This window comes from Pieris rapae, chromosome 3 (genome assembly GCF_905147795.1).
Source record: "Pieris rapae chromosome 3, ilPieRapa1.1, whole genome shotgun sequence".
NCBI classification, from domain to species: Eukaryota; Metazoa; Arthropoda; class Insecta; order Lepidoptera; family Pieridae; genus Pieris; species Pieris rapae.
In genome coordinates this window covers 26,571-46,701 of record NC_059511.1, presented here as the reverse complement: position 1 = coordinate 46,701, position 20,131 = coordinate 26,571, and the positions used below count along the sequence as shown (strand labels likewise).

General features: G+C 39.4%; 6 protein-coding genes across 9 annotated transcripts; 4 read left to right on the top strand and 2 right to left on the bottom strand.

Annotated features, from left to right (window-relative positions):
• The first annotated feature begins 966 nt into the window (after window positions 1-966).
• LOC111002659 (holotricin-3-like) lies at window positions 967-1,958 on the top strand. Its single transcript, XM_022272832.2, has 3 exons — window positions 967-1,048; window positions 1,135-1,177; window positions 1,483-1,958. Exons 1-3 carry the CDS (start codon window positions 1,034-1,036, stop codon window positions 1,920-1,922), a joined length of 498 nt encoding a protein of 165 aa, XP_022128524.1. The 5' UTR covers window positions 967-1,033; the 3' UTR covers window positions 1,923-1,958.
• Window positions 1,959-2,722: 764 nt separating this feature from the next.
• On the top strand, window positions 2,723-4,342 carry LOC111002629 (holotricin-3-like). Its single transcript, XM_022272790.2, has 4 exons — window positions 2,723-2,860; window positions 3,459-3,501; window positions 3,852-4,016; window positions 4,136-4,342. The coding sequence occupies exons 1-4, from the start codon at window positions 2,846-2,848 to the stop codon at window positions 4,297-4,299; spliced, it is 387 nt and encodes a 128-aa protein (XP_022128482.2). The 5' UTR covers window positions 2,723-2,845; the 3' UTR covers window positions 4,300-4,342.
• Window positions 4,343-5,015: 673 nt separating this feature from the next.
• LOC111002630 lies at window positions 5,016-10,296 on the bottom strand. 3 transcript variants are annotated; one of them, XM_022272794.2, is made up of 7 exons: window positions 9,987-10,296; window positions 9,841-9,923; window positions 9,121-9,285; window positions 7,872-8,071; window positions 7,613-7,792; window positions 6,471-7,530; window positions 5,016-6,230 (listed from the first exon to the last, which is right to left on the bottom strand). In XM_022272794.2, the coding sequence occupies exons 3-7, from the start codon at window positions 9,260-9,262 to the stop codon at window positions 5,959-5,961; spliced, it is 1,854 nt and encodes a 617-aa protein (XP_022128486.2). In that variant the 5' UTR covers window positions 9,263-9,285; window positions 9,841-9,923; window positions 9,987-10,296; the 3' UTR covers window positions 5,016-5,958. The 3 variants fall into 3 exon arrangements, with proteins under 3 accessions (XP_022128486.2, XP_045490458.1, XP_022128485.2); XM_045634502.1 differs by having other exon boundaries at window positions 9,121-9,296; window positions 9,841-10,296; XM_022272793.2 differs by lacking the exon at window positions 9,841-9,923.
• A 2,432-nt stretch (window positions 10,297-12,728) lies between these two features.
• Window positions 12,729-13,669, top strand: LOC111002670. Its single transcript, XM_022272854.2, has 3 exons — window positions 12,729-12,903; window positions 13,085-13,194; window positions 13,317-13,669. Exons 1-3 carry the CDS (start codon window positions 12,841-12,843, stop codon window positions 13,468-13,470), a joined length of 327 nt encoding a protein of 108 aa, XP_022128546.1. The 5' UTR covers window positions 12,729-12,840; the 3' UTR covers window positions 13,471-13,669.
• Window positions 13,670-13,999: 330 nt separating this feature from the next.
• On the top strand, window positions 14,000-15,323 carry LOC111002612. The gene is made up of 3 exons (XM_022272770.2): window positions 14,000-14,273; window positions 14,646-14,755; window positions 14,833-15,323. The coding sequence occupies exons 1-3, from the start codon at window positions 14,127-14,129 to the stop codon at window positions 14,984-14,986; spliced, it is 411 nt and encodes a 136-aa protein (XP_022128462.1). The 5' UTR covers window positions 14,000-14,126; the 3' UTR covers window positions 14,987-15,323.
• Window positions 15,324-15,627: 304 nt separating this feature from the next.
• LOC111002610 lies at window positions 15,628-19,735 on the bottom strand. 2 transcript variants are annotated; one of them, XM_022272767.2, is made up of 9 exons: window positions 18,657-19,735; window positions 18,010-18,473; window positions 17,733-17,888; window positions 17,537-17,665; window positions 17,195-17,441; window positions 16,920-17,111; window positions 16,670-16,845; window positions 15,809-16,593; window positions 15,628-15,730 (listed from the first exon to the last, which is right to left on the bottom strand). In XM_022272767.2, exons 1-8 carry the CDS (start codon window positions 19,521-19,523, stop codon window positions 16,332-16,334), a joined length of 2,493 nt encoding a protein of 830 aa, XP_022128459.2. In that variant the 5' UTR covers window positions 19,524-19,735; the 3' UTR covers window positions 15,628-15,730; window positions 15,809-16,331. The 2 variants fall into 2 exon arrangements, with proteins under 2 accessions (XP_022128459.2, XP_022128458.2); XM_022272766.2 differs by having other exon boundaries at window positions 17,195-17,456; window positions 18,657-19,734.
• Between the last annotated feature and the right edge of the window lie 396 nt (window positions 19,736-20,131).

Genomic DNA, 20,131 nt, shown 5'->3' with positions numbered 1-20,131 from the left:
AGGAAAACGTACATGTTTACACTATTCACGTAAATTTTATTCTTGGAATTTCATCCAATGTAGGCATTTGGTAAAGATAATAATGTGCTTAGACATAGGTACATTGTTTTTTACCTATATATGATTTAAACATTTAAGATTGGTGTCGAAAGCTTACATATTACTATTAAAAATAATAATAATTTGTTTTTCTCCCATATAACATTTACAACAATAAATAAGATTACATTTGTTACAAGAAGGTATTGCGAGACTGGTTTCCAAACTTGGTAGAATCTGTGATATGGATGGAACTAGCGTGAGAAAGAATAGAGAAACGAAAAACATAAACTTATAAAATTCACTAAAATATGTGAAATTTACGGGATCTAAAAAATTGAGCAACTATTCCTAGCTATTTTATTTTTTTAATATGTAATAGATGCACAAAAAAAATCTGCTTACTTTAATATTCCAATATATTATGTTAATTGTGTGCTATGTTTTATTGTTTCCAAAAAGAATAGTTTAGTCCAAATGTTGTTTAGGTAATAACGTCCCAAATAAACCAGTTTCCCTAAATATTTTGTTTATAGAATTTGCATAACCTGAATAATCATCAACTTATATTGCCATGTCTCGTTCTATGCTTTTCTTATGCTGCCGTAAAACAATTTAATAATACATGGTTTTAAAAACCAACAATCCTACTATTTCTTTTTTCAAATTAATATTTCTTAATCATGATTGATTATTATTAATAGTTCCTATATCATTTATTTTTAATTCCTACATAAATAATTATTTTGTATGATCGGTATCGGTGACCAATTTCTAAAAGAAACAGTTGAGTAAAGTTATTTTGAGTATATTTTAATCTAGATGTTAGGTACGAAGTGAAAATGGCAAAAGATGGTTAAATATGAAAATGTCACTATTCCAATATTTAACGGCAACCTTCTAAATAAAAAAAAGAAGAAAAAAACGCTCTTTCTGTATAAATAAGAAGGAAACCGACAAATACAAACATTCAGATACAGAATCCTCAGCGAAAATGGTTAAATTCGTAGTAAGTACTTTTGTTTATTCCTTTAAGACCTGTTGGTTTTGTACTCTTGATGATCTTATGATCTTAAACATAACTGACTTTTGCAGATTGTCGCCTTAAGTTTGATCGCTGTTGCTGCCGCCGGTTCAGGTATGATTAGCGATTTACTTATTACATACAGTAAGATGTAAATTTCAATTATTTAAAGTTACATCTTACTGTATGTAAATTTAAATAATTGTAAACTAGTTAAATAAATTAAATCACAATTGGTCAATAATTATTATTATTATTAGTATTAAATAATTTTTGTTTGTTGTTAAATGTATTATGTATTCCATCTTTGGCTATATTCTCAGTGTATTTGTTTGTAATTATATATAATTTATGTTAGCTGTAGGAGTACTAAAAAAATAAATAAATAAAGCTAAAAACTAACAGGTTTAAATTTACAGCATATGGCTACGAAAGCCGCCATGAAGGTCACCAACACGGCGAACACGGCGAACACGGTGGGTCAGGAGGTCATGACCAAGGATTCGGAGTCGGCGTAGGTCAAGGAAGCGCTCATGGTGGGGCATCCACTCATGAGCAAGGACTGGAGCACGGTGGGAGCCACGGAGGTGTCCACGGTGGATCAGGAGGTCACAAGCAAGGATTTGAACACGTCGGTGGTCATGCCAGCGTGCAGCATGGTGCATCAGGGAGTCATGAACAAGCATCGGAGCACGGTGGTGGCCACGGAGGTATCCATGGTGGCTCAGGAGGTCACGATCAAGGATTCGAACATGGCTACGATCATGGAAGTGCTCATGGTGGATCATGGAATCACGAGAAAGGACAAGGACACGGCAATGTCCATGGCGGTCAATTCGGTCAACACGGTCACTATTAAATCGCATTAAAATGTTATAATAGAAGATAAATTTAATTTCTTTTTTATTCCACAATTCACCTGTTCTTTATAATTCGTTACTTAAGGCAAAACATTCCATAGATACTAAAAAGGTTATAATGTGTACCTACCAGAAAACCTATAATGATTCCATTCCAATTTAATTCGCTGTGCAATTTTAAGTAGATTTTTTTATTTAGATATATCATTTAGGAGTGTAGATAATTTCTTACTATACTCGTACTAAGATTTTGAAGGTCCTTTGAGATTTTGTGTATTGAAAATAATCGAAATCGGACGATATACTTATAGCGTATATAAAAGATACAAAAACTCGTCCATCGAAACGACGAACGAAAAACAAAACACAAGAATACTAATCTCATTTATTTATTTCGTAATCCTACAGCTAACATAAATTATATATAATATGGAACAAACAAATGCACTGAAAATATAGCCAGAGATGGAATACATCATACAATTTACTACAAAAAAGTTCAAAAATTATTTAAAGGGTAAACAAACTAAAAGTATTCAACAAATTTAACTAAGTGGTACCAAATTTGGCTGTGTTGTGTGATGATGTAAATGTGAGGGTATGTACGTTGGTGTTTAATTTTGATAATATTCAAATAATAATAAAATGGCATGGTATAAACATCGATCATTGCCGCAGATTAGCTACTTAGTAATAATCATCAACAACGGTGGACCCCCTGTCCAGAAATAAATCCTGACAGACCACACCATACAGACAAAGTCGCAAAATACTTTTTTATGTAAGAAGGTTGGATACGTCAGTAAGGGTCGAAGCAGTCGTCGATTACAGCGTTATATATAAGATGTGCACAGCTTCCTCAGCGTAGTACGTTTTGTTTATCGTAGGACTACGCAAGCAATACATATACACAATAAACACGATGGGAAAATTTCTGGTAAGAAATTTAAATTACGTCAAATCTATATGTACTATAATATTGTATAGTCGAAAAGTTTATATTCAACTGATTCGAATTTCATCCTCTTATTAAGGAAGGATATATGTATAATATATTATACCGTCGCGCTAGTACCAGAAATATTGCTTTTTGAGAGCGTCCGTTGTGTAGTTTTTTTTTATAATAATATCTAGATATGGCATAATATGTCTATACTTTAAGGTTATCTCAACCCCTATATCCTTTAACCTTGTTATGGTCATTAAAATGGTTCTCAGACTATGTTTTATTTGTTTTTACCTGATTTTAATTATAATAATATTCTTATACAAATAACTACCAAACATTAAATTTTTAACAAAATAAACAACCATCCTCATGAATTGGTAAAATCGATTTAATTCCATGAACTAGTTTTTATGTTTATCGGGAACAGAGAGACATGTTGACACAGCGGAGGTGTTGTCTTTAAACACTTTAACATTCAGATGTTTGCTAGGTAGGAGTAGTTACTTAATATTGTGGAATTGCATATAAGTGCAGTAGTTTAACCTCCAACGATTTAAAAGGTGCCATCGGTTTTATTTTTTTACAGATCCTTGTTCTTGCCTTAGTTGCCGTAGTAGCTGCGCGTCCAGGTAAGACTTGTTCTGATTATACATATTGTGCAATATGTTTAATTTCAATACACTCTTGACATACGGGACTCATACTCACTGAGAGTGGAGAATTTGAAATTTTAAGTTGTGCAATTGACGATACACAAATAAAATGTCTGAAAAAATGTATTTCCAGTTCTCAAATGAAAACAGAAATCTCAATGGAAAATAAAACTGTCTGCCACTCAAAAGTTGTCATAATCTAAACACGATTTTCAAATGAGTAATCGATTGCCATGGACATTCTATTTTCTGAATTGAATAAAAATAAAATAACTAACGTCCATTAGCATTAAAATATAAATTTTTACGGCGAAATCTGTATTCAGGCTATGGCGGTGGTGGTCATGGTAGTCAGGGCCATGGAGGATTCGGTGACTCTGGGTTTGGTGGAGGTCAAGGGGGCGGCCACGGGGGTAACCAAGGCTTAGGAGGAGGCAGTCATGGAAGTTTTAGTGGACACGATTCCGGATTTGGTGGGGGTCATCAAGGAGGTGTGTAAACTATCTAATTTAACGATACCTAACTTTGGCATATACTTTACCATGCGGTTTCCGCCTAGTAGTTCCATGGTTTTTAAGTATGGTGTGAGTAAACAAAAAATCTGGTTAAGGTGGTCATAATGGAGGATCTGAAGGCAGCCACGGTGGCCTTGGAGGTCATCAAGGTGGATTCGGTGGTGGACACGGCGGATCTGGACATCAAGGAGGCTTCGGAGATGGCGAAGGACGTGGCATCGGGGGTGGACACGGCGGAGGATATGGTGGTCATTATTAAATTTGACATGGCAGGATTTAATTAAAATAAATTTTCCAATTTATGTAGTTCTATGATTTCCAATATAAAACCTGGGGCCTGAGACCAAGTCTGTCTAAGACAAGACAATTTTTTTTATGGAAATCGTCACATAACGAAGTATAAGCTAATGTTATGCCCATACAAACTTTTTGCTTGTGCCACGCAAAATGTCATTGTCAAGCTCCTTATCACAGACGACATACACGGCGGCATAAGTGCACTCAATTCCACAATTGACAAACAATTTTCCCACTTCCTCACTTCGGGCAGAAAATGATCTTTTTAGAAAATATCTCATCGACTGTCATATTCTTGACTCCATCAGTGGCCTGAATCCCGTGCACAAATGGATGAGAGCAAGAATCTACGTTTATGCCTTATCTACTACTCTTGATTAATGATAATTATGTTTATTCTTATATAATTGATGAATTAATATAAGAATAAACATAATTATCTATTAGGTAACCTTTAAGGCTTATAAAGTACAGCAAACATAATTAAGAACTTTTTTCATTTAATTAAGAATTCTAAGGAAACGCTCAAACTTCCTGCACAGCCTGCGCACGCCCTCATTCTCCTAACAATTAAAGTACAGATCACCATCAACTTTCTACTTATCTAAGCGCCCGGGTTCTAAAAAATGCATATCATATAAAAGAGATACAATTTACGATATAATAAGAAAAACAAAATTCGAGTTGTATATAATAAATATATTAATAATTTAATTTCTACTATGTACACGTGTATTATTTACAGATCAATATTATGTTTAAATCAAAAGGCAAAACTATTCTAACGTTAAAGCATTTTAGAAGGCGTAAAACGAACACTATTAACATTATTTTCAAATACTAAACTTCTTTAATTTGAGACATTGACGATTCATCGAAATTATTTAATTAAGTTTATATCCGATATTATAAACGATGATCTTCTCGATAAGACTCCACCATTAATAATAATGATTCGTCATTGTCCTCGAGAGGAAACACGGCGACCTATTCCAATCATTACCCTGTTACAAGCGAGTCAAAACTAAAATAATTATACAATAAATAACAATAATCACATTAAATAACAAAGGGCTGTCACACCTAATAGCTCTATATAAAATGTTAAGCCACAAACACAATAACTCAACAACCCCACGCCGACAAAACTCGTGTAAAACAGATAAACGGGACGGGTTAAGAAAACATGGAGCTGCATTTGAGTGATGACGTCAGTTAATACTTGAAAAAGTGACGCCCCTAAAAGTTATATCTATTAAACACGCTAACAAATGGTAGAAATGCATCTTAATAAAATAACAATCGTCATGGAATCAATATTTCAGCTTAGAATGTATCGCGATTCGCGACGTGTACAAAGTACAAACCCAGAGCGGCTCAATTCAATTTAGATAAGTCTGTTGTAAGACAGTCACAAAGAAATAATCGAAATGTATTTTTTTTATTTGCACCCCAAAACCTTTTGAATAAAGTATACCTTACACGGAGAGAGATTAAGAAGAAAAAGGCCTCACTAATTTTTTGGATCGTGTTGAAAAAAAATAGATTAAGTCGTTTGATTAAACCGATGGCCTAAATATCGTGGAAGATAAATAACTGAGAAAAAAGAAACGCGGGTCAGTTAAATATAAGTGGGGCAACGGTCCAAGCCGGTCCCGCAAGCGTCGCACGACTTGGCGTCGCGTCGGTTGACCAGCGTGCAAGCGGGACACTCTCTGCCTCCGGAGGTCAAGGGCTGGATTCGGGGAGCTCTCTTGGACTTGCCGCACATGTCGCACACGTGCAGGCCTCTCGCGTTCAGGTAAGTGCACGTGCCGCACTGCCATCTCTCGGCCGGACCGTCCTCCAAGGACACCGTGAGCTGAGTCTCGAGGCCCGAGGGCTGACTGGAGCCTGACAAACCGGGAATGACTACATGTTTCACTTCAACTTACAAATTACTAACTTCTACAGGAACAATTAAACCAGTCTAGAGGGCGAAAGCACATCGTGCCAATATCTTAAGGAAAAAAGGGCACGCAGATGGACGCAAGTTTCTGGCGCTTTGTTCTTATTTGTTATTTTAATATAACTTAAAAGAGAGGGATGAATATAAGAGACATATGCTATATTGCTTAGGCCGAAGCTACTCACTCGCAACGCTCGTTGGACCGTAAGCCTCGTGCACTCCGTTCTCCGAGGGTTTCCTGGTCTTCTCCGCTTCGGCCGCCGCCGACTTGGCCGTTCTCTTGAGCTTCTTTACCTCAGCGCTGGACACCTGACCGGTGACCGTCAGCTTCAGTACTTCCTTCCTATCTTTTATCTCTCTCTTGCTCAACAACTTCACTTTATCCGGAGCCACTTTCGGCGTGACGAGACCGTCGGCGCTCGGATTACCTATGTATTCGGTCTTCTTCGGTCTCCTCTCTTCTGGTTTTCTCACTTCCGGTGTCCTCTCTTCCGGCCTCCTCTTGACTCGCTTCGACTCCTGCTCGCGTTTAAGCCTCATCAGACTCTCGTTGACTTTGGCGGTGCGAGACGCTTCTTCGTCGTGCGATCTGTCGAGGTCCAAAGCTCGAAGGCCGTCTTCCAAGTCCAGTGTCGTGGGCCGATACTTCCTCCGGTCGTCTCTCTCGAGCCTGTCGAGCGTCCGCGAGTCTCTGTCCGAAGACTGTGAGAAGCAGCTCCCGCCGTCTCCCTCTCTGTCCTTGCTCGATAAGTTTCGGAACACGTAATCCCAGCTCTCGTATGTCCCGGTGCCGTCTTCTCTGGCCTTCAGCGCCGGCCGGGATTCGGACCTCGACGGGCCGTCGACTCTGCGACTCCGCTTTTCGTCTCTCTCCGAGTCGTACTCGATCAACCGCGCCGTCGGGACGACCGGCCGTCGGGGAATCGACCCGTCGATGGCGTCGTTCGGGCCCGAATTCGCGGGGGCGTAGAGGGGCGGGGGCAGCGCATAGGACGGCCGCAGGGGAAAGTAGTAGGGCACCGCGTAGGGAAACGCCGGCATCTCGCAGGGTGGAAACGCGAAGGACGCCACGTCGGGGCAGCGGCAGGGCGGGTGGCGACGCGGCGCTGCGGGCGCGGGCATGTTGGAGTAGACGCCGTCTTCGTCGAACAGGCCTCGGGAGGGCGCGAGCCTCTCCGCAGCCACGGCGGCCCACGACACGCGGCCGCCGCCGCTCCAGACTCCTTCCCAGATCGATGCCATTATCTGGTGGGCGAGGAACTACATTAATTATGCACAAATGATCATAGAATATACATTCGACTTTAAATGCGTACAAAGCCCCGACCTGACTCTCGCACTGGGCGATGAGAGCGTCCCGGGAGACGGCCGCGGCCATGTCAGGGCACACGGGCCCGTCCAAAGCCAGGCGGCCTCCGCCGAGGGACCGGTACCCCATCGCTTGCAGCAAGCTCTCGCCGCCCACGAGGTTGGCCTCGACCTCGTGCTTGTAGAACCCGCAATATAACTGGAAATTACTTGTATATTTCTTAAGCTCACGCTTCAATTTAAAGTTGAAATGGAGCAACTTAATAATGTGGACTCACCCTAACGACTTTATACTCCTTCCTCCAGGGCTGGGCCAATAGATTAGCCGCATAGCGAGCCATTGCCGCCCAACCGATGCCAGCTCTGTACGCACTATAGTCAGGTAGCTCGTTGACCGTCCTTTGAAACACTTTGCTTGTCTCTTGCAGACCAAATTTATACTCATTAGGAACTAGCGACAGGTACTCCGTGATGTAACCTAAAAGTGTCCCAACTCCCTATCAATATTTTGAGATTAAATAGAGGTGCTGGCAGTGCCATTTTGAACTGCATTAAGCACAAACAGTAATTTTGTGTTCTGTGGATTCTGTTGCCCTTCTCATAAGTGCGATCAAATAAAGGATCACAGGGCAATTCCTGCAATTGAATGGGTACATAATAATATTATTAATTTACTTTTCTCCCACATATCATTTACAATAATAAATAAGAAAACAGTTGAGACGGTATCGGGAGACTGGTTTCAAAACTAGGTAAGAACCTGTGATATGGACAACCAGGCTTCCATTCCATAGCAAAGTCATATTGAATGGTAACAAAAAGTACATAGGTACATAAAATGGGTAGGCTAACAAATTTAAAGTTTTAATGTGGAAAGAAAAACAAAACAGAGCAGTCAACTAGTTAGAAGTTAGTAGAAATAAAGTTGTATGGATATATGCAGGGTGTGTGTGTGATAGTGGGAGAGGAATATATGTGTGCGTTATTGAGTGTTAAAAGGGTGTGTGTGGGGATGTGTCAGGCACATGCCTGAGAACATATTATGTGAAAATTATTTTATTGCATCTTGTAGATTTTCTGTTTGGTCATAGTTCAAAGTTTTCATTCATAGAGGTTTGTTTAGTTTTTTATACAAGTAACAGCCCAGAAATGAGAATGATTGTTGAGAAAAATTAGAAAATGATGGGTGTGTACAAACGCTATATTTGCAACGTTTGTCCAATATCCGCTATATTATATATATCAAAGAATAACAGTGAATGTTGCTTAAGAATAGTGTATAAGATAAACAGCTGACCAACTGTAAGTACAGAACTGGTTTTATAAAGTTCAGCAGTAGGAAAACAAAAGGGAAGAGACACACCATACGAGCATGCCTGTTTTTCTCTTTGCAAGCTTGTCGGCAGTATCATTGCCTAGAGATCCTTTTAATTTGTTGGTCATGCATTTTGAAGAAAAGCCATTGCCCAATTGGGTAGACACAATTAGTAATCTTCAACAAACTATTTTGTACTGATAAATATTTACCTTGTAACTTTTTCTTTTGCTGCAACTTTTCAGGGCTATCGTCAATTTCCAGATAACTATAATGTGCATCTTCAATTCGCTGCCAAAGGACTGGCACACGATCATGTAAAGCTACATCACTTATACACGACATTATCACCATTACAATGCCCTGTGGGTAGCAACCTGAAATTGTGCTAAATTATTGTTTGTTATGTTGCTAGGATACCTGTTATTTTATAATATTATCTATTTATAATACATAATTAGCAACTTTGTTGACTTTACCTTCAAGATAACAGAAATAAGTATTTTAGAAATCTAATCTGATTACAAACTTTTCAGAAATCAGACACAAACAAATTACTTTCATTCTTTTAAATTTGAAAAGCTTTTTTAAAAAATAAGCAATGTCTAAACAATACTGATAAAAATACAATACTATTATGATAGCAGACATATTGATGTTTATCAAAGTGTAATATACTGTGACTCATTTTATTAACTTAAACTATTCATGTGTGCATTTAAAACATGTTCAGTAAAGTTGAAAATATTGAGGAGTCTGGTATGCCTAAGACTCAAAAGTGCACTGCATGTGTCTGACTCAGAAGGCTGATCACTTACTTGTCCATTCAAAAAAACAAATCATCATAAAACTGACTTAGTAGTCAGTTTCATGATTTGTACTAGTTTTTATTCTATAATTTAAGAAAATGAAATAACGTATTTAAATATTACCATTACTGTTTCCGCTATATTTAAACGTTCATCACGCAATGCTGTCTGGTACACAGGTATGGCACATTCTTAAGTCTTGTTTACTGTTTAGAGATTGCATTTGTATTGGCCGTTGATATGATATTAAAAACGACTTCGTAACTTACCAGCGCAAATATCATTATCATCCAAACAACTTAATTTAATGCATTTGCACCGTATGTACTATACAGAGCGGACAAAAATAGTACACCCCAAATAACAGTGCTATGAACTAATTGAAATATATTTTATTTTATGAATGTATCACAAAACTTGGTACAGGTTTAATAAAGAAATTTGCTGCTTTTTTAACGTTATAAAAATTTGCTTGTGAAAGTATCTTAATGAATTATTTGTGAACAGAAAAATGGATTAACTTGTTTAGTTTTGCATTCCACGACAAATGATGTTGACTGCAGAGTGACAGACCACTGTCTTTGGTGACAGGACTAGTTTTAAATTTGAGTATATATTGGAAAATTTTTGAGTTGTGTATGAAAATGACAGTTCATATCGACAAGCCCTCAGCTGACAGTCAGGACTCAAATTCAAATACAAACTCAATTTATCCATGTAGGTAATTCGATAACTAAATCATTCGATACCACATGGATCACGGTTTGTACTTTGTTCCCACTTTACATTAAAACAGTTGTGGATGTTGACGTACGCCCCCGAGTCTGAAAGTGCTGCCGAGAGATTCCGCCGTGTTACCTATTTATGTAGCAATTCATATCGAAGCACTAGAATCGTTTAAATATTCATTTGTATTGTAATAGGCCTTAGCAAGCACTATTTATTGAAAACATTTGTATATGACTAGGGATTTTGTTGAAAAAACCTATACATTACACAATTGCCTTAATTAATCGTTTTAGCCTTTTGGTTGGTGCGCTAATTTTGTCTTTATTACGAGTACTACATTTATAGAAGCTACCATTCATTTTAAAGATAACTACTTATATTTTACCCAATTTACAAAATATTATGTTAAATGTATTGACTTACCGAAGTCCAAATATGTTATTCTTTAAACTTTCTTCGAACTGAGTCTATTCTAGACTGACAATTTAGTATTTAGAAATTGAATAAATTTTGTGTTCTTTTCGTTTAGTTTAAGATTATTTGTATGAAACTAGTGAACTACACTGGAGATGGCACTGTTTACTTTCTCAAGTGATGAATTTCCTTGTTTCATTTTAAATAAAAGCGAAGTCGCATTGCGTCATTAGCAAACCGTACCATCTCGTGAAGCTCCTGTACAAGAAATGGTAGGTTATTTACATAGACGAGGAATAAGAAGGGAAAGAAGGGAATTTATTAAAGAGAACTTTTAGAGGACAGTTTATACAAAAAATAAAGCATACAATATAATGTTTAAAGTACATAGTTGGACTACCTTTCTGTTTTGTATCTTACTATGGAGCGTTAATGATAACGAGATTGGGTCAGGTGCTGGTTAGCTGTGTTTTTTTTTACTTGGGGAAATGCATTGCGCATACCCTTCCGCAGCGCGACTGCTTCGCTCGGAAGGGTTATTATTAGTAGGACTCGCTATTGTGCATCCCCACTAAAACCGCAAGGCGCCACCAACAATCACCTTATGCGGGATGCGGTAACAGCAGAGCCTTATCCGTTTCATTTAGACTTATTGCATGGGTCATCACATAAGTGGGTTGGTAGATATTTTGATAAAAATGCCCATTTACCTATATTACTTTTATGTATATTTTTATTTACTTATATAAGCAGTGTTCTAGGTACTTACAGGGAAAAGATGAGAAAATAGGGTAAAGAAAAGTATCCAGTTTTTCTTCAGAGTTTTATTTTTAGCTTTTCTTCAATGAATAACTGTGATCAGCGGCCATAGGAACATCACTATCTGAAGGGTGGATGGAAAAAGATTTAGATTCTGTTTCATTATCATTAGCCGTAGATAAAATTATTCTGTTCATCTCTTCATCCATGTTACAAGTAGCGGCACGAAACTAGCGCTGACTGTTATTGCGCAGAAGTAAAAAATAAGGTACCTGAGGGGGGCTAGCGGAATGAAGAGCGTCGATTGGCTCTCCAGTTGCATTCCGGCCCCCGCACCACAGTACACATGCGCAGCATTCCCCTCCACGTATCGTCCAGCGCTAGACTTACGTGCCTATAATAGTATACTTTCTTTAGTAATTCTTGTTACAGTTTTCTCTGACACACCTGCAATAAAATAATAAACAATTAATAATTATAGTAAATTTAAGTTTTAATTTCAGTTACCTAGTTTTATGTATTTGTTAATTTTGTCGTTTGTAAAAATAAATTTATATCAAAAAAGTCTATACAATACAGCAAAAAATTATTATGTATATGGCAACTCTAAAAAGTACCTGTGGCGGCGACTCTCGTCCGAACATTGTTTAGTGTTATTAAAACATCTTGATTCTTTTGTTCCGCTTCACAGAACTCTTTCACCTTCAGTAACATTTCTCGAGACGAACTTTTTACAACTTTTGGTATATGTAATGTGTTTGGTATTTGTAAAAAATCTTTATAATGCACTAAGCTAGTTAAATACTCACAAAAATTTACCACAACAAACAAACTTGATAACATCGACGATTGACGAATGACAACACGTCCGACCTGTCAAAATTAATTCCAAAAATCACCGCGGGACTTCTTTCATGTAAAGGACTACACGCGACTCATTAAACTCTAACGCGACTGGCAACCCTATTCTATAATAAATGTATTCATGCCAATGGACTTTGTATCCGGCTAATAAAAAAATTTAAAAAAAAATGTATTCAAAAATCGAAATGAATAAAATATGTCATAGCTTTTTTGTTCACGAGTCGACTATTTTTTGTTGCTGGTTATAATAATTCAGTAATCACTGCACTACGATCTTTTGCCAATTCGAAGCAAACAGATAACTATTTATTAACCGTTTAAGTAACGTTACTACATACAAAGTACAAATCCTACAAAATGGTCAAATATATTGCATTTATGGATGTTTTAAGACAAGAGGAAATTGAAAAGTTTTTTCATGTGAGAATACATAAACAAGTGTAGTAGTTATTAGAGCTAGTTTAACGCATAAACCGATTTTTACTAGCGTACGAATTTATAAAAAGCCTTATAAAAAAATGTTAGCATAGTTGAGATCATGGGTTCTTTGCTCGTTTGCCTGTTATATAACGTATTTAATGTGTAGGATTTCTATATTCAGGCTTGCCAAATGCATCGAGAGTACTACAAGGGTTATCCCAGAAGTCGTCATCCATTAATGTACTTCAGAGAGCCACAATATGCATTCCAATGTCCGTCTGAAATGTCAGAGTAAGTCTACTTTCTAATGATACAACGATATTATAATAATCGTTGTAGATAGCTGTTAATGTCTCTTATTGAGACGACTTGCCACCAAAGAGTACCTAAAAGCAATTTTTTCTTATCGACAGGTCTTATCTGAGTTTCCCGGCGTATCATGTAAAGTACAAACAACCTGCTATTTTACCGCCAACAACTGGAAGGACTTCTGGTTTTCCGCAACTCCCTGATCGTTCTATCGCCGGTCGTTTTAATAAATCCCCCTGTAAAGCCTTTGTTCGATAATTTATTTTATTTTTGAAAAATATAATCAAAAAGCTTATACGAAATTTAACTTGGTTCACTATCTTAGTCAAGAACGAGCATTGCACAAATATTATTGTTTTTACCAATTTGGCCGTAAATCTTGTATTATTTAATGTTTTTGAAACATAGCTGTAGAAGATATAATAAGGAAAAGTAACCTGTAAAAAGTCCTGAATTTATAAAATATATAGATAAAATCTATACAATATCTTAAAATCGATAGTCAAAAATATTAATTACTTTATGTCAATTACGTGACACTAAATGAGTCGAATCGAAGAATTTATGCGTATATTATTATCTTGAGTTTAATTTCGTTATAGAAAACTTTTTTAAGAATAGTAATTAACACAAAAACCTTGATTTTTGTTTACTGCCATACTGAAGTCTACTACTTTCGACGCCATATTACATGGAGAAGTGCTTTGGCGGGTTCATTAAATTATGCAAACATTCTATACAGATTTAAATTGAAACGTCTAGATCGGTACGTTAACACAGAGCAGGGTCATATCCTTAAGTTTAACTTCTACTTATTAAAAAAATAATTTTAAAGTAATCCTGAAGTTTGATGCAGTTTATGAGTCCGTCAGTATATTATATGTCTGTGCTGGCCATCGAATAAAGACTGACGTATGAGTCAGCCGGACTTCATTGATAGGGAAGAAATAATTTTTCAAAATTTAAGGTGGTTGAAAAAAAGACGTAAAAAAAAGTCAATTGAAATGGATATTTACTTTGTCGATAACGGAAGACAAGATGAAATTGAAACGTTTTACGAGGTATGAATAATTCAAATATAATTATAGGTGCCCATTTGAACCTTAGATATCATCAGTAGCCTAGCTCCTCGAAAAATTAATAAAATAATCTTTCGGTATTCTCTCAATCACAGACCAATTTAAAAACCAAAATGTTTTTAAATTTAAAGGTCGCACCACCATGTGCCTCTATAAATCAGGAGTTGGTGGGTTATCTATAAATTTGCTAATCGCTTATAAAGTTGCAAAAAAGGCACAAAAACCTACCTACTTGAAGATTCACGCTTACTAAACTTCCCTTCGTTACGCTAACTTGCGCCCCTACACTCTATGATTACGTCTCTAAAGTTTGTGTTTGACTATTGAAATTATTAGTAAACCTACGACCAACAGGCGTGCCAACGTCATAGGGACTATTACAGAGGTTATCCCAAAGCCCATCACCCACTGCTGTACTTCAAGGATCCCGAGTATTCGTACCAGTGTCCATCGGAAATGACTCCGTGAGTAACTTTTTAAGCCGCCGATAATATCTAATAATAATAGATAATATATTTTCTTAATTTGTCACCGTTTGCAGCGTGTACCTGTCGTTCCCGATGTTCCACGTGAAGTACAAGCAGCCCGCGGTTCTGCCGCAGGAGTCGGGTCGCACCAGCGGAATCCCTGCCCTCCCCGACCGCACTCTCGCCGGCCGTTTCAATAAGGCCGCTTGCAAAGCGTTCGTGAGATAGAATTAAAAACTATACAAATCATTTAAACTTTATTTCATATTCTAAAATACACGGAACTGGAGAATTCCGGTATTCTCGACAAAATAAAAATAAACTCCGAAAGGCCGATGCCTCCGGTGAAGTCCAACTTGATCTCTTCCAATATCTGAAACGGAAACGAACGATGACGCGTCTCCTTCTTTAGAGGATGCAATCGTCACTCTCTACTTACAATGTTAGCAATTTTCATTTTGGAATCGGGATCGAGGCAGCGATTGCGATGATCGGAGTCCCGCGTCAATCGGTCTAAAATGTTGCATATGTCGGTTGCGTTTATTTGATTGTCTTCGTCGATATCTGCAAGCACACGGAGTGTGGGTCACACGACAAGAGCGAGCGAAAGGCGGGGCCGTCTCGTTCGTTTAGAATAAAAATGTACCAAAAATCCTAAACGCCCAAGCGGCCTTAACGTGCGGCGGACAGTCCGCGCTCATGGCGGAGCAGAGATCCAGGATATCTTCGAAGGAGAATCGGTTGTCATTTTCAGAAGAAAACACCCGGAACAATCGGTCTTGAAATGGGTTGTTCTGAAATAATCGGAAATTGATGAGTTGCGTCGGGGAACGGTCCCACCGAGCATAATTATATAGAAAACGACTCACTTTTAAAACCTCAAACTTGTTAATAATTTCTTGGCGGCTAAATCTGTGCGAAAAGTTGGCGTTCACCTTCTCCGGATCGATAGAATGAAACTTTTTCATGAGGCTGAAACAGAACGGTCACTTATATCTCGCCGAAGCGACTCTTTCATCACAAGAATCGTCATGAATAAATAATACTCACTGACATATTTCACCTTTAGACAAATAAGTGAGCGACGTATAATCTTCCAAAAGATCTTCAGTCAACAATTGCTTTGTCGGAGACGAACCCATCGTGACGAGCGCGGGGCGACTCAGGGACTGTCCGGTAATTAGCGATATCTTATCGAACCGATTGTCATAGATTAAGATTGGGAAAACAACTAAACAACTACGCCTTTCGTCTTCCCTCCCTCTCCGAACAATAAAAGTCCATTTCATTTGAAAATAATTTATTTCTTATATCGATACAATCCGAGAACGCTGTCGGCAGACGCGTCGCAATCGAGATGAATCTTTACGAAGCCACCGTTATGTACACTTTAATATCCTTCGGCCGTGCACTGGTTTCCGACGAACGTTGTCTGAACTCGGCCACGCGTTCCGCGTCAAATAAATATATACGTCACCCGTCATTCGCTCGTGAGCATTCCACTTTTTACCTAAATTACTGCAGTGTAACTGAGAAATTATTCCATCGAATCCCGCAACGCCGACGTAAAAAGCTACGACGCGTCGGCGAAGTCCGCCCCGTCGAAGGAGATCTGCCTCTCGGCCCGGGCTCGGGCGGCGTCCTCGAAGGAAGGCGTCGAGCTCGATCCACGAGCGAACCTCTCGCCGAGGGTCGGGTAGGAGTCCGGGTTCGCGTTGCGGCCGAGCCGCGACCCGAGCTCCTTCCCCTCTTCGGCCAGCCTCGTCTCCTCGTCCCGGAAGCACTCCTCGACGGTGCGGCCTCGGATGACGGCGAACGCGTATCGGCGGGCGAGCCTGCAAAGAGGAGGAATAGAGCGGGGGCGCCGGAGAGGCCGGAGAGGGCCGGAAAGAGGCGGACGGGCGCACTCACCTGAGCAGGGTGTCGGAGGTGGAGAGCGCGGGCGCGGCCAGGCGGTGCGCGTGCGGCGGCAGCGTGAGCAGTCTGCGCGTGAGGCGCGCCAGGTGCGAGGCCTTCTCGCGGAAGCCGGGGCACGACATGCGCCAGCCGTGCGTCCGCAGCGCCTCCGACACGGCCCACAGCAGCTTCTGCGACACAATCGCGATCCGCGCTTTAGTGGCGAGGCCGAGAGGCCGATCGGCGAAAAGCGCCGCAGACTTACCTTCTTGTGCGAATCGTTGAGCTCGGCGCTGTTCTTGGAGGACAGCAACTCCGAAGCGCGTCTCTGCAGAGGCACGTGCGGGTATTCGGAAGAGTCGCCTCCGAAAGACAAGCTCTTCGCCATTTTCACTCTCTTCGAATCTCCGTCGTCGTCTTCCCTCTTCCTCTTCGCCGCCCCGTCCACGCTTTTGCTCTGCGAATAAAGGTCGACATTATCATCTCTCTCGAAGACATTTAAAGCGAACCGAGAAAGAGCGAGACGGTGGAGGTGGGTACCTCGGTCTGTCCGTTGGGCGACCCGAACAGCGATCGCCTGGATTTGCCGAGCGGCTTCGGCGCGCAGAGGCCGAGGGCCGCTCCCTCGGGGCTCACGAACAGGGCTCGCTTGGGCGCCTCGTCCATGAGCAGGCGCCTCACCGCCTTCTTCTTGCCGGATCCGCCCGCCTCGGGCGTCTTCCTCGGCGTCTTCTTGCCGGGAGTCCGCCGGGTCTTCCCGTGCCTGTCCGCCGAGTTGACGACCTTTCTGTGCGGAAAGTAACTTTAAAGGCGGTTAGCGGTCGGCGTTCGACGAGTTCGACGCGGGGTCGCGGCCGAGGGAGATCTGGTCCCGCTACTCACTTCTTGTCGATGAGGACCATTCTGCTCGACTGGAGGGCCTTTTGTCCGACGGTGGCGGCGCTGCAGAAAGCTTGGCGGCGGCGGGCCAGGTGGGACAGCCTTCGCCCGGGGGACTTGGCTTGGGCCAACCTGCACAGACACGCAAAGTGACACTTTCAGCGTCTTCACTGAATCCTATGAATAATTGTGCACGTACTTGAGCCGCAAAGCTTTCCGCTTGCTGGCGCTGGTGGGGGACTGAGATCCGCCGGAGTAAATGTTGACACTGGTATCGGTCTCTGCGCCGATGAATCTCTCTGCGTAGCGTTGTAGGAGCATTTCGTAGTTTTCACGATGACTACTTAGATTATAGCTGGAAAAACCTTCTATTAATTTTCTCAATATTATTGTAGGCAAAACGCGAATTACTTAAATAAAATTTATGGTTTGAAATACTGAGGGCCCTTCAATAAAAAAGTGGCACGAGTACTTACTAAACATCGTGGTATCTGCATTTCAAAATATCAGGCCACGTGCTCTCCTTAACAACTGTTTCTAAACACAATTGCAAGTCAGGACTTTGGTCATGTGTGCTTGAAGTGTTGTTGAACTTAGATGTGTTTTCACAGGACTCCTTAATTTTTTGAGCTTCTGTATCAAAACTCCGAATGTCCTCAACCTGTATAGTATTTGATAATACTTCCTGATGTTTTGTACTACAAATACCTATTATCACATCTTTTGCTTTACATTCAGTCACTTCTTGAATAGAATCACATGTTTCTGGAATTTGTATAAAGGAAACTTTCTTGGTAGGTGTTATTGAGTTTTCGTTTGTATTTAAAATTTCACTCGCATTAAATTGTGGCAGATGAGTGTAATACTTTCTTAGCATATCCGTTACATCAATTTTTATAGTAGTCACAGAAGGTGGTGGCAAGACACCTTGTAAGGTTTCCTGTAAAACACAAATCATTTATTACATTAACTGTATCTAAAATATTTGTTTCAAGAATTTGTGTACTGACAAGGCTGAAGAGGCATAGTCCTGCTTTGATTAAACACATTGATATAATAACCATTATCATAAAGCTTCTTAAAGTTATTTTACTACACTGATATGATGAATAAAAATAATAACCTGAATTTTTTTTAATTTCTTCTTGTCATATAATTCAACATTTTGTAAAAATGTCCAGAATTTTTTTGTTTCCGACTCTTCCACAATTTCTTCACCATCAGAAAACATGTCAGGAGATCTCACTCCACTGTCAAAGGAAGCTTCTAGTGAGGAGAAGCTTTGATCATTCCATTTTGAGGTACTGTCTAAATCGGAATCCTTTTGTTCCATATTTTGGTGCTGGTAGTCAGCATTATCTGCCATCAGTCTGTCATGCTTTGAATCATTACTTCTCTCTTCACTACCGGTGGTAATATCATTATTAATTTTGCCTGCAGTGTCATAAAGCATACAACTACTTAATGCAGTAATAGGATCAACTATAGGTTTTAATTTTTGCATATGTTTCAGTGTTCCATTAAAAGACAGTTCAGTAATTGGTAGTTTAAACACATTTTCATTTTTTACTTCGAATAGTGGCACACTATCTACGGCGTTGTTACTGTTTTCCATTATAGATGAAATGAAAACTGGTTTGCCTCCGCAAGACTCATCGGAAATGCGTGCATCTGCAAGGTCAGACCTATCTGTATGAGATGATGTCACAGATGCGACTAGGAATAATGATTTGTCCTTTGAATCACAATTTTTCTCGCCATTGTATAACTGGGAATCTCCAATAGCATCAGTAGCAATGCCATGTTGTGGTACTACAATAGAAAGGTCAATGGTCCCACCGTTGGAACTCTCACGGCTGATTGAAGATGCAGAGGCACTGTCTTGGTCGTAAAAATTGTCTCTAACATTAAAGCTTTTCATATAACGTTCATACATTGAGAAACTATCACTCATTGAAGCACAATTATTGGAGTCTTCGAGTGATTCCATTACCACAAATAAAAACTACATAGTCGCCAAGCTTATTTGGGAATTAAAATGTATCAACTAATAAAATTAATCTACAAGCAACGCATTTATATTAAATATCATTTAAGCCACTAGAAATAACATTATTTAACACAGATGGATTAATGAAAAAAAATTTTAAACGGTAGATGGCAGATGCTTGGCAACACACACGGCCATCTTATTTTTTTTATCAGCGTTTAGATTTTCGACCAGGCTAATGAATTCTGTAATCTGTACCGCGAATTGCGAAAGCGCGGGAAACTTCGTTTATGGTAGACGTATTTTTCACGGGGGTGTAAATTTAATTTAATTTTACTAGTTAAAACGCAGAGAATAAGATGGTAGTTTTAATTTTTGTATTATATGTAACCTTTATATTATATTTACGTATAGCGTATTCGGTTAGTTGTGTAATTTTTGTAAATATTGTATGAACATACATTTGGCATGAACGAGCCCCCCGATCTAGGGCTCGTTCATGCCATGCTCTCTCGGCCATGTTGGCCTGAATCTCCCTGTATGATCTAATCCTATCTGTTTATTCGCAAGATGAATTTGATGAATTGGATACGGATTGTTCGTTATCA

What these genes read in the sequence shown, in the direction of transcription:
- LOC111002659 (XM_022272832.2), top strand. An exon ending in TGTTGCTGCCGCCGGTTCAG is followed by an intron (nt 1,178 to 1,482) that starts GTATGATTAGCG and finishes TTAAATTTACAG; the next exon opens with CATATGGCTACGAAAGCCGC.
- LOC111002629 (XM_022272790.2), top strand. An exon ending in CGTAGTAGCTGCGCGTCCAG is followed by an intron (nt 3,502 to 3,851) that starts GTAAGACTTGTT and finishes ATCTGTATTCAG; the next exon opens with GCTATGGCGGTGGTGGTCAT. An exon ending in TGGTGGGGGTCATCAAGGAG is followed by an intron (nt 4,017 to 4,135) that starts GTGTGTAAACTA and finishes AATCTGGTTAAG; the next exon opens with GTGGTCATAATGGAGGATCT.
- LOC111002630 (XM_045634502.1), bottom strand. Translation starts at nt 9,262, where the DNA reads ATGGTGATAATGTCGTGTATAAGTGATGTAGCTTTACATGATCGTGTG. An exon ending in TCGCCCAGTGCGAGAGTCAG is followed by an intron (nt 7,531 to 7,612) that starts GTCGGGGCTTTG and finishes CTCGCCCACCAG; the next exon opens with ATAATGGCATCGATCTGGGA. An exon ending in CGGTCCAACGAGCGTTGCGA is followed by an intron (nt 6,231 to 6,470) that starts GTGAGTAGCTTC and finishes CCGGTTTGTCAG; the next exon opens with GCTCCAGTCAGCCCTCGGGC.
- LOC111002670 (XM_022272854.2), top strand. Translation starts at nt 12,841, where the DNA reads ATGGTCAAATATATTGCATTTATGGATGTTTTAAGACAAGAGGAAATT. An exon ending in AAATTGAAAAGTTTTTTCAT is followed by an intron (nt 12,904 to 13,084) that starts GTGAGAATACAT and finishes TTCTATATTCAG; the next exon opens with GCTTGCCAAATGCATCGAGA. An exon ending in TGTCCGTCTGAAATGTCAGA is followed by an intron (nt 13,195 to 13,316) that starts GTAAGTCTACTT and finishes TCTTATCGACAG; the next exon opens with GTCTTATCTGAGTTTCCCGG.
- LOC111002612 (XM_022272770.2), top strand. Translation starts at nt 14,127, where the DNA reads ATGAGTCAGCCGGACTTCATTGATAGGGAAGAAATAATTTTTCAAAAT. An exon ending in AAATTGAAACGTTTTACGAG is followed by an intron (nt 14,274 to 14,645) that starts GTATGAATAATT and finishes TACGACCAACAG; the next exon opens with GCGTGCCAACGTCATAGGGA. An exon ending in TGTCCATCGGAAATGACTCC is followed by an intron (nt 14,756 to 14,832) that starts GTGAGTAACTTT and finishes CACCGTTTGCAG; the next exon opens with CGTGTACCTGTCGTTCCCGA.
- LOC111002610 (XM_022272766.2), bottom strand. Translation starts at nt 19,523, where the DNA reads ATGGAATCACTCGAAGACTCCAATAATTGTGCTTCAATGAGTGATAGT. An exon ending in TCAACGATTCGCACAAGAAG is followed by an intron (nt 16,846 to 16,919) that starts GTAAGTCTGCGG and finishes ATTGTGTCGCAG; the next exon opens with AAGCTGCTGTGGGCCGTGTC. An exon ending in ACCTCCGACACCCTGCTCAG is followed by an intron (nt 16,594 to 16,669) that starts GTGAGTGCGCCC and finishes TCCTCTTTGCAG; the next exon opens with GCTCGCCCGCCGATACGCGT.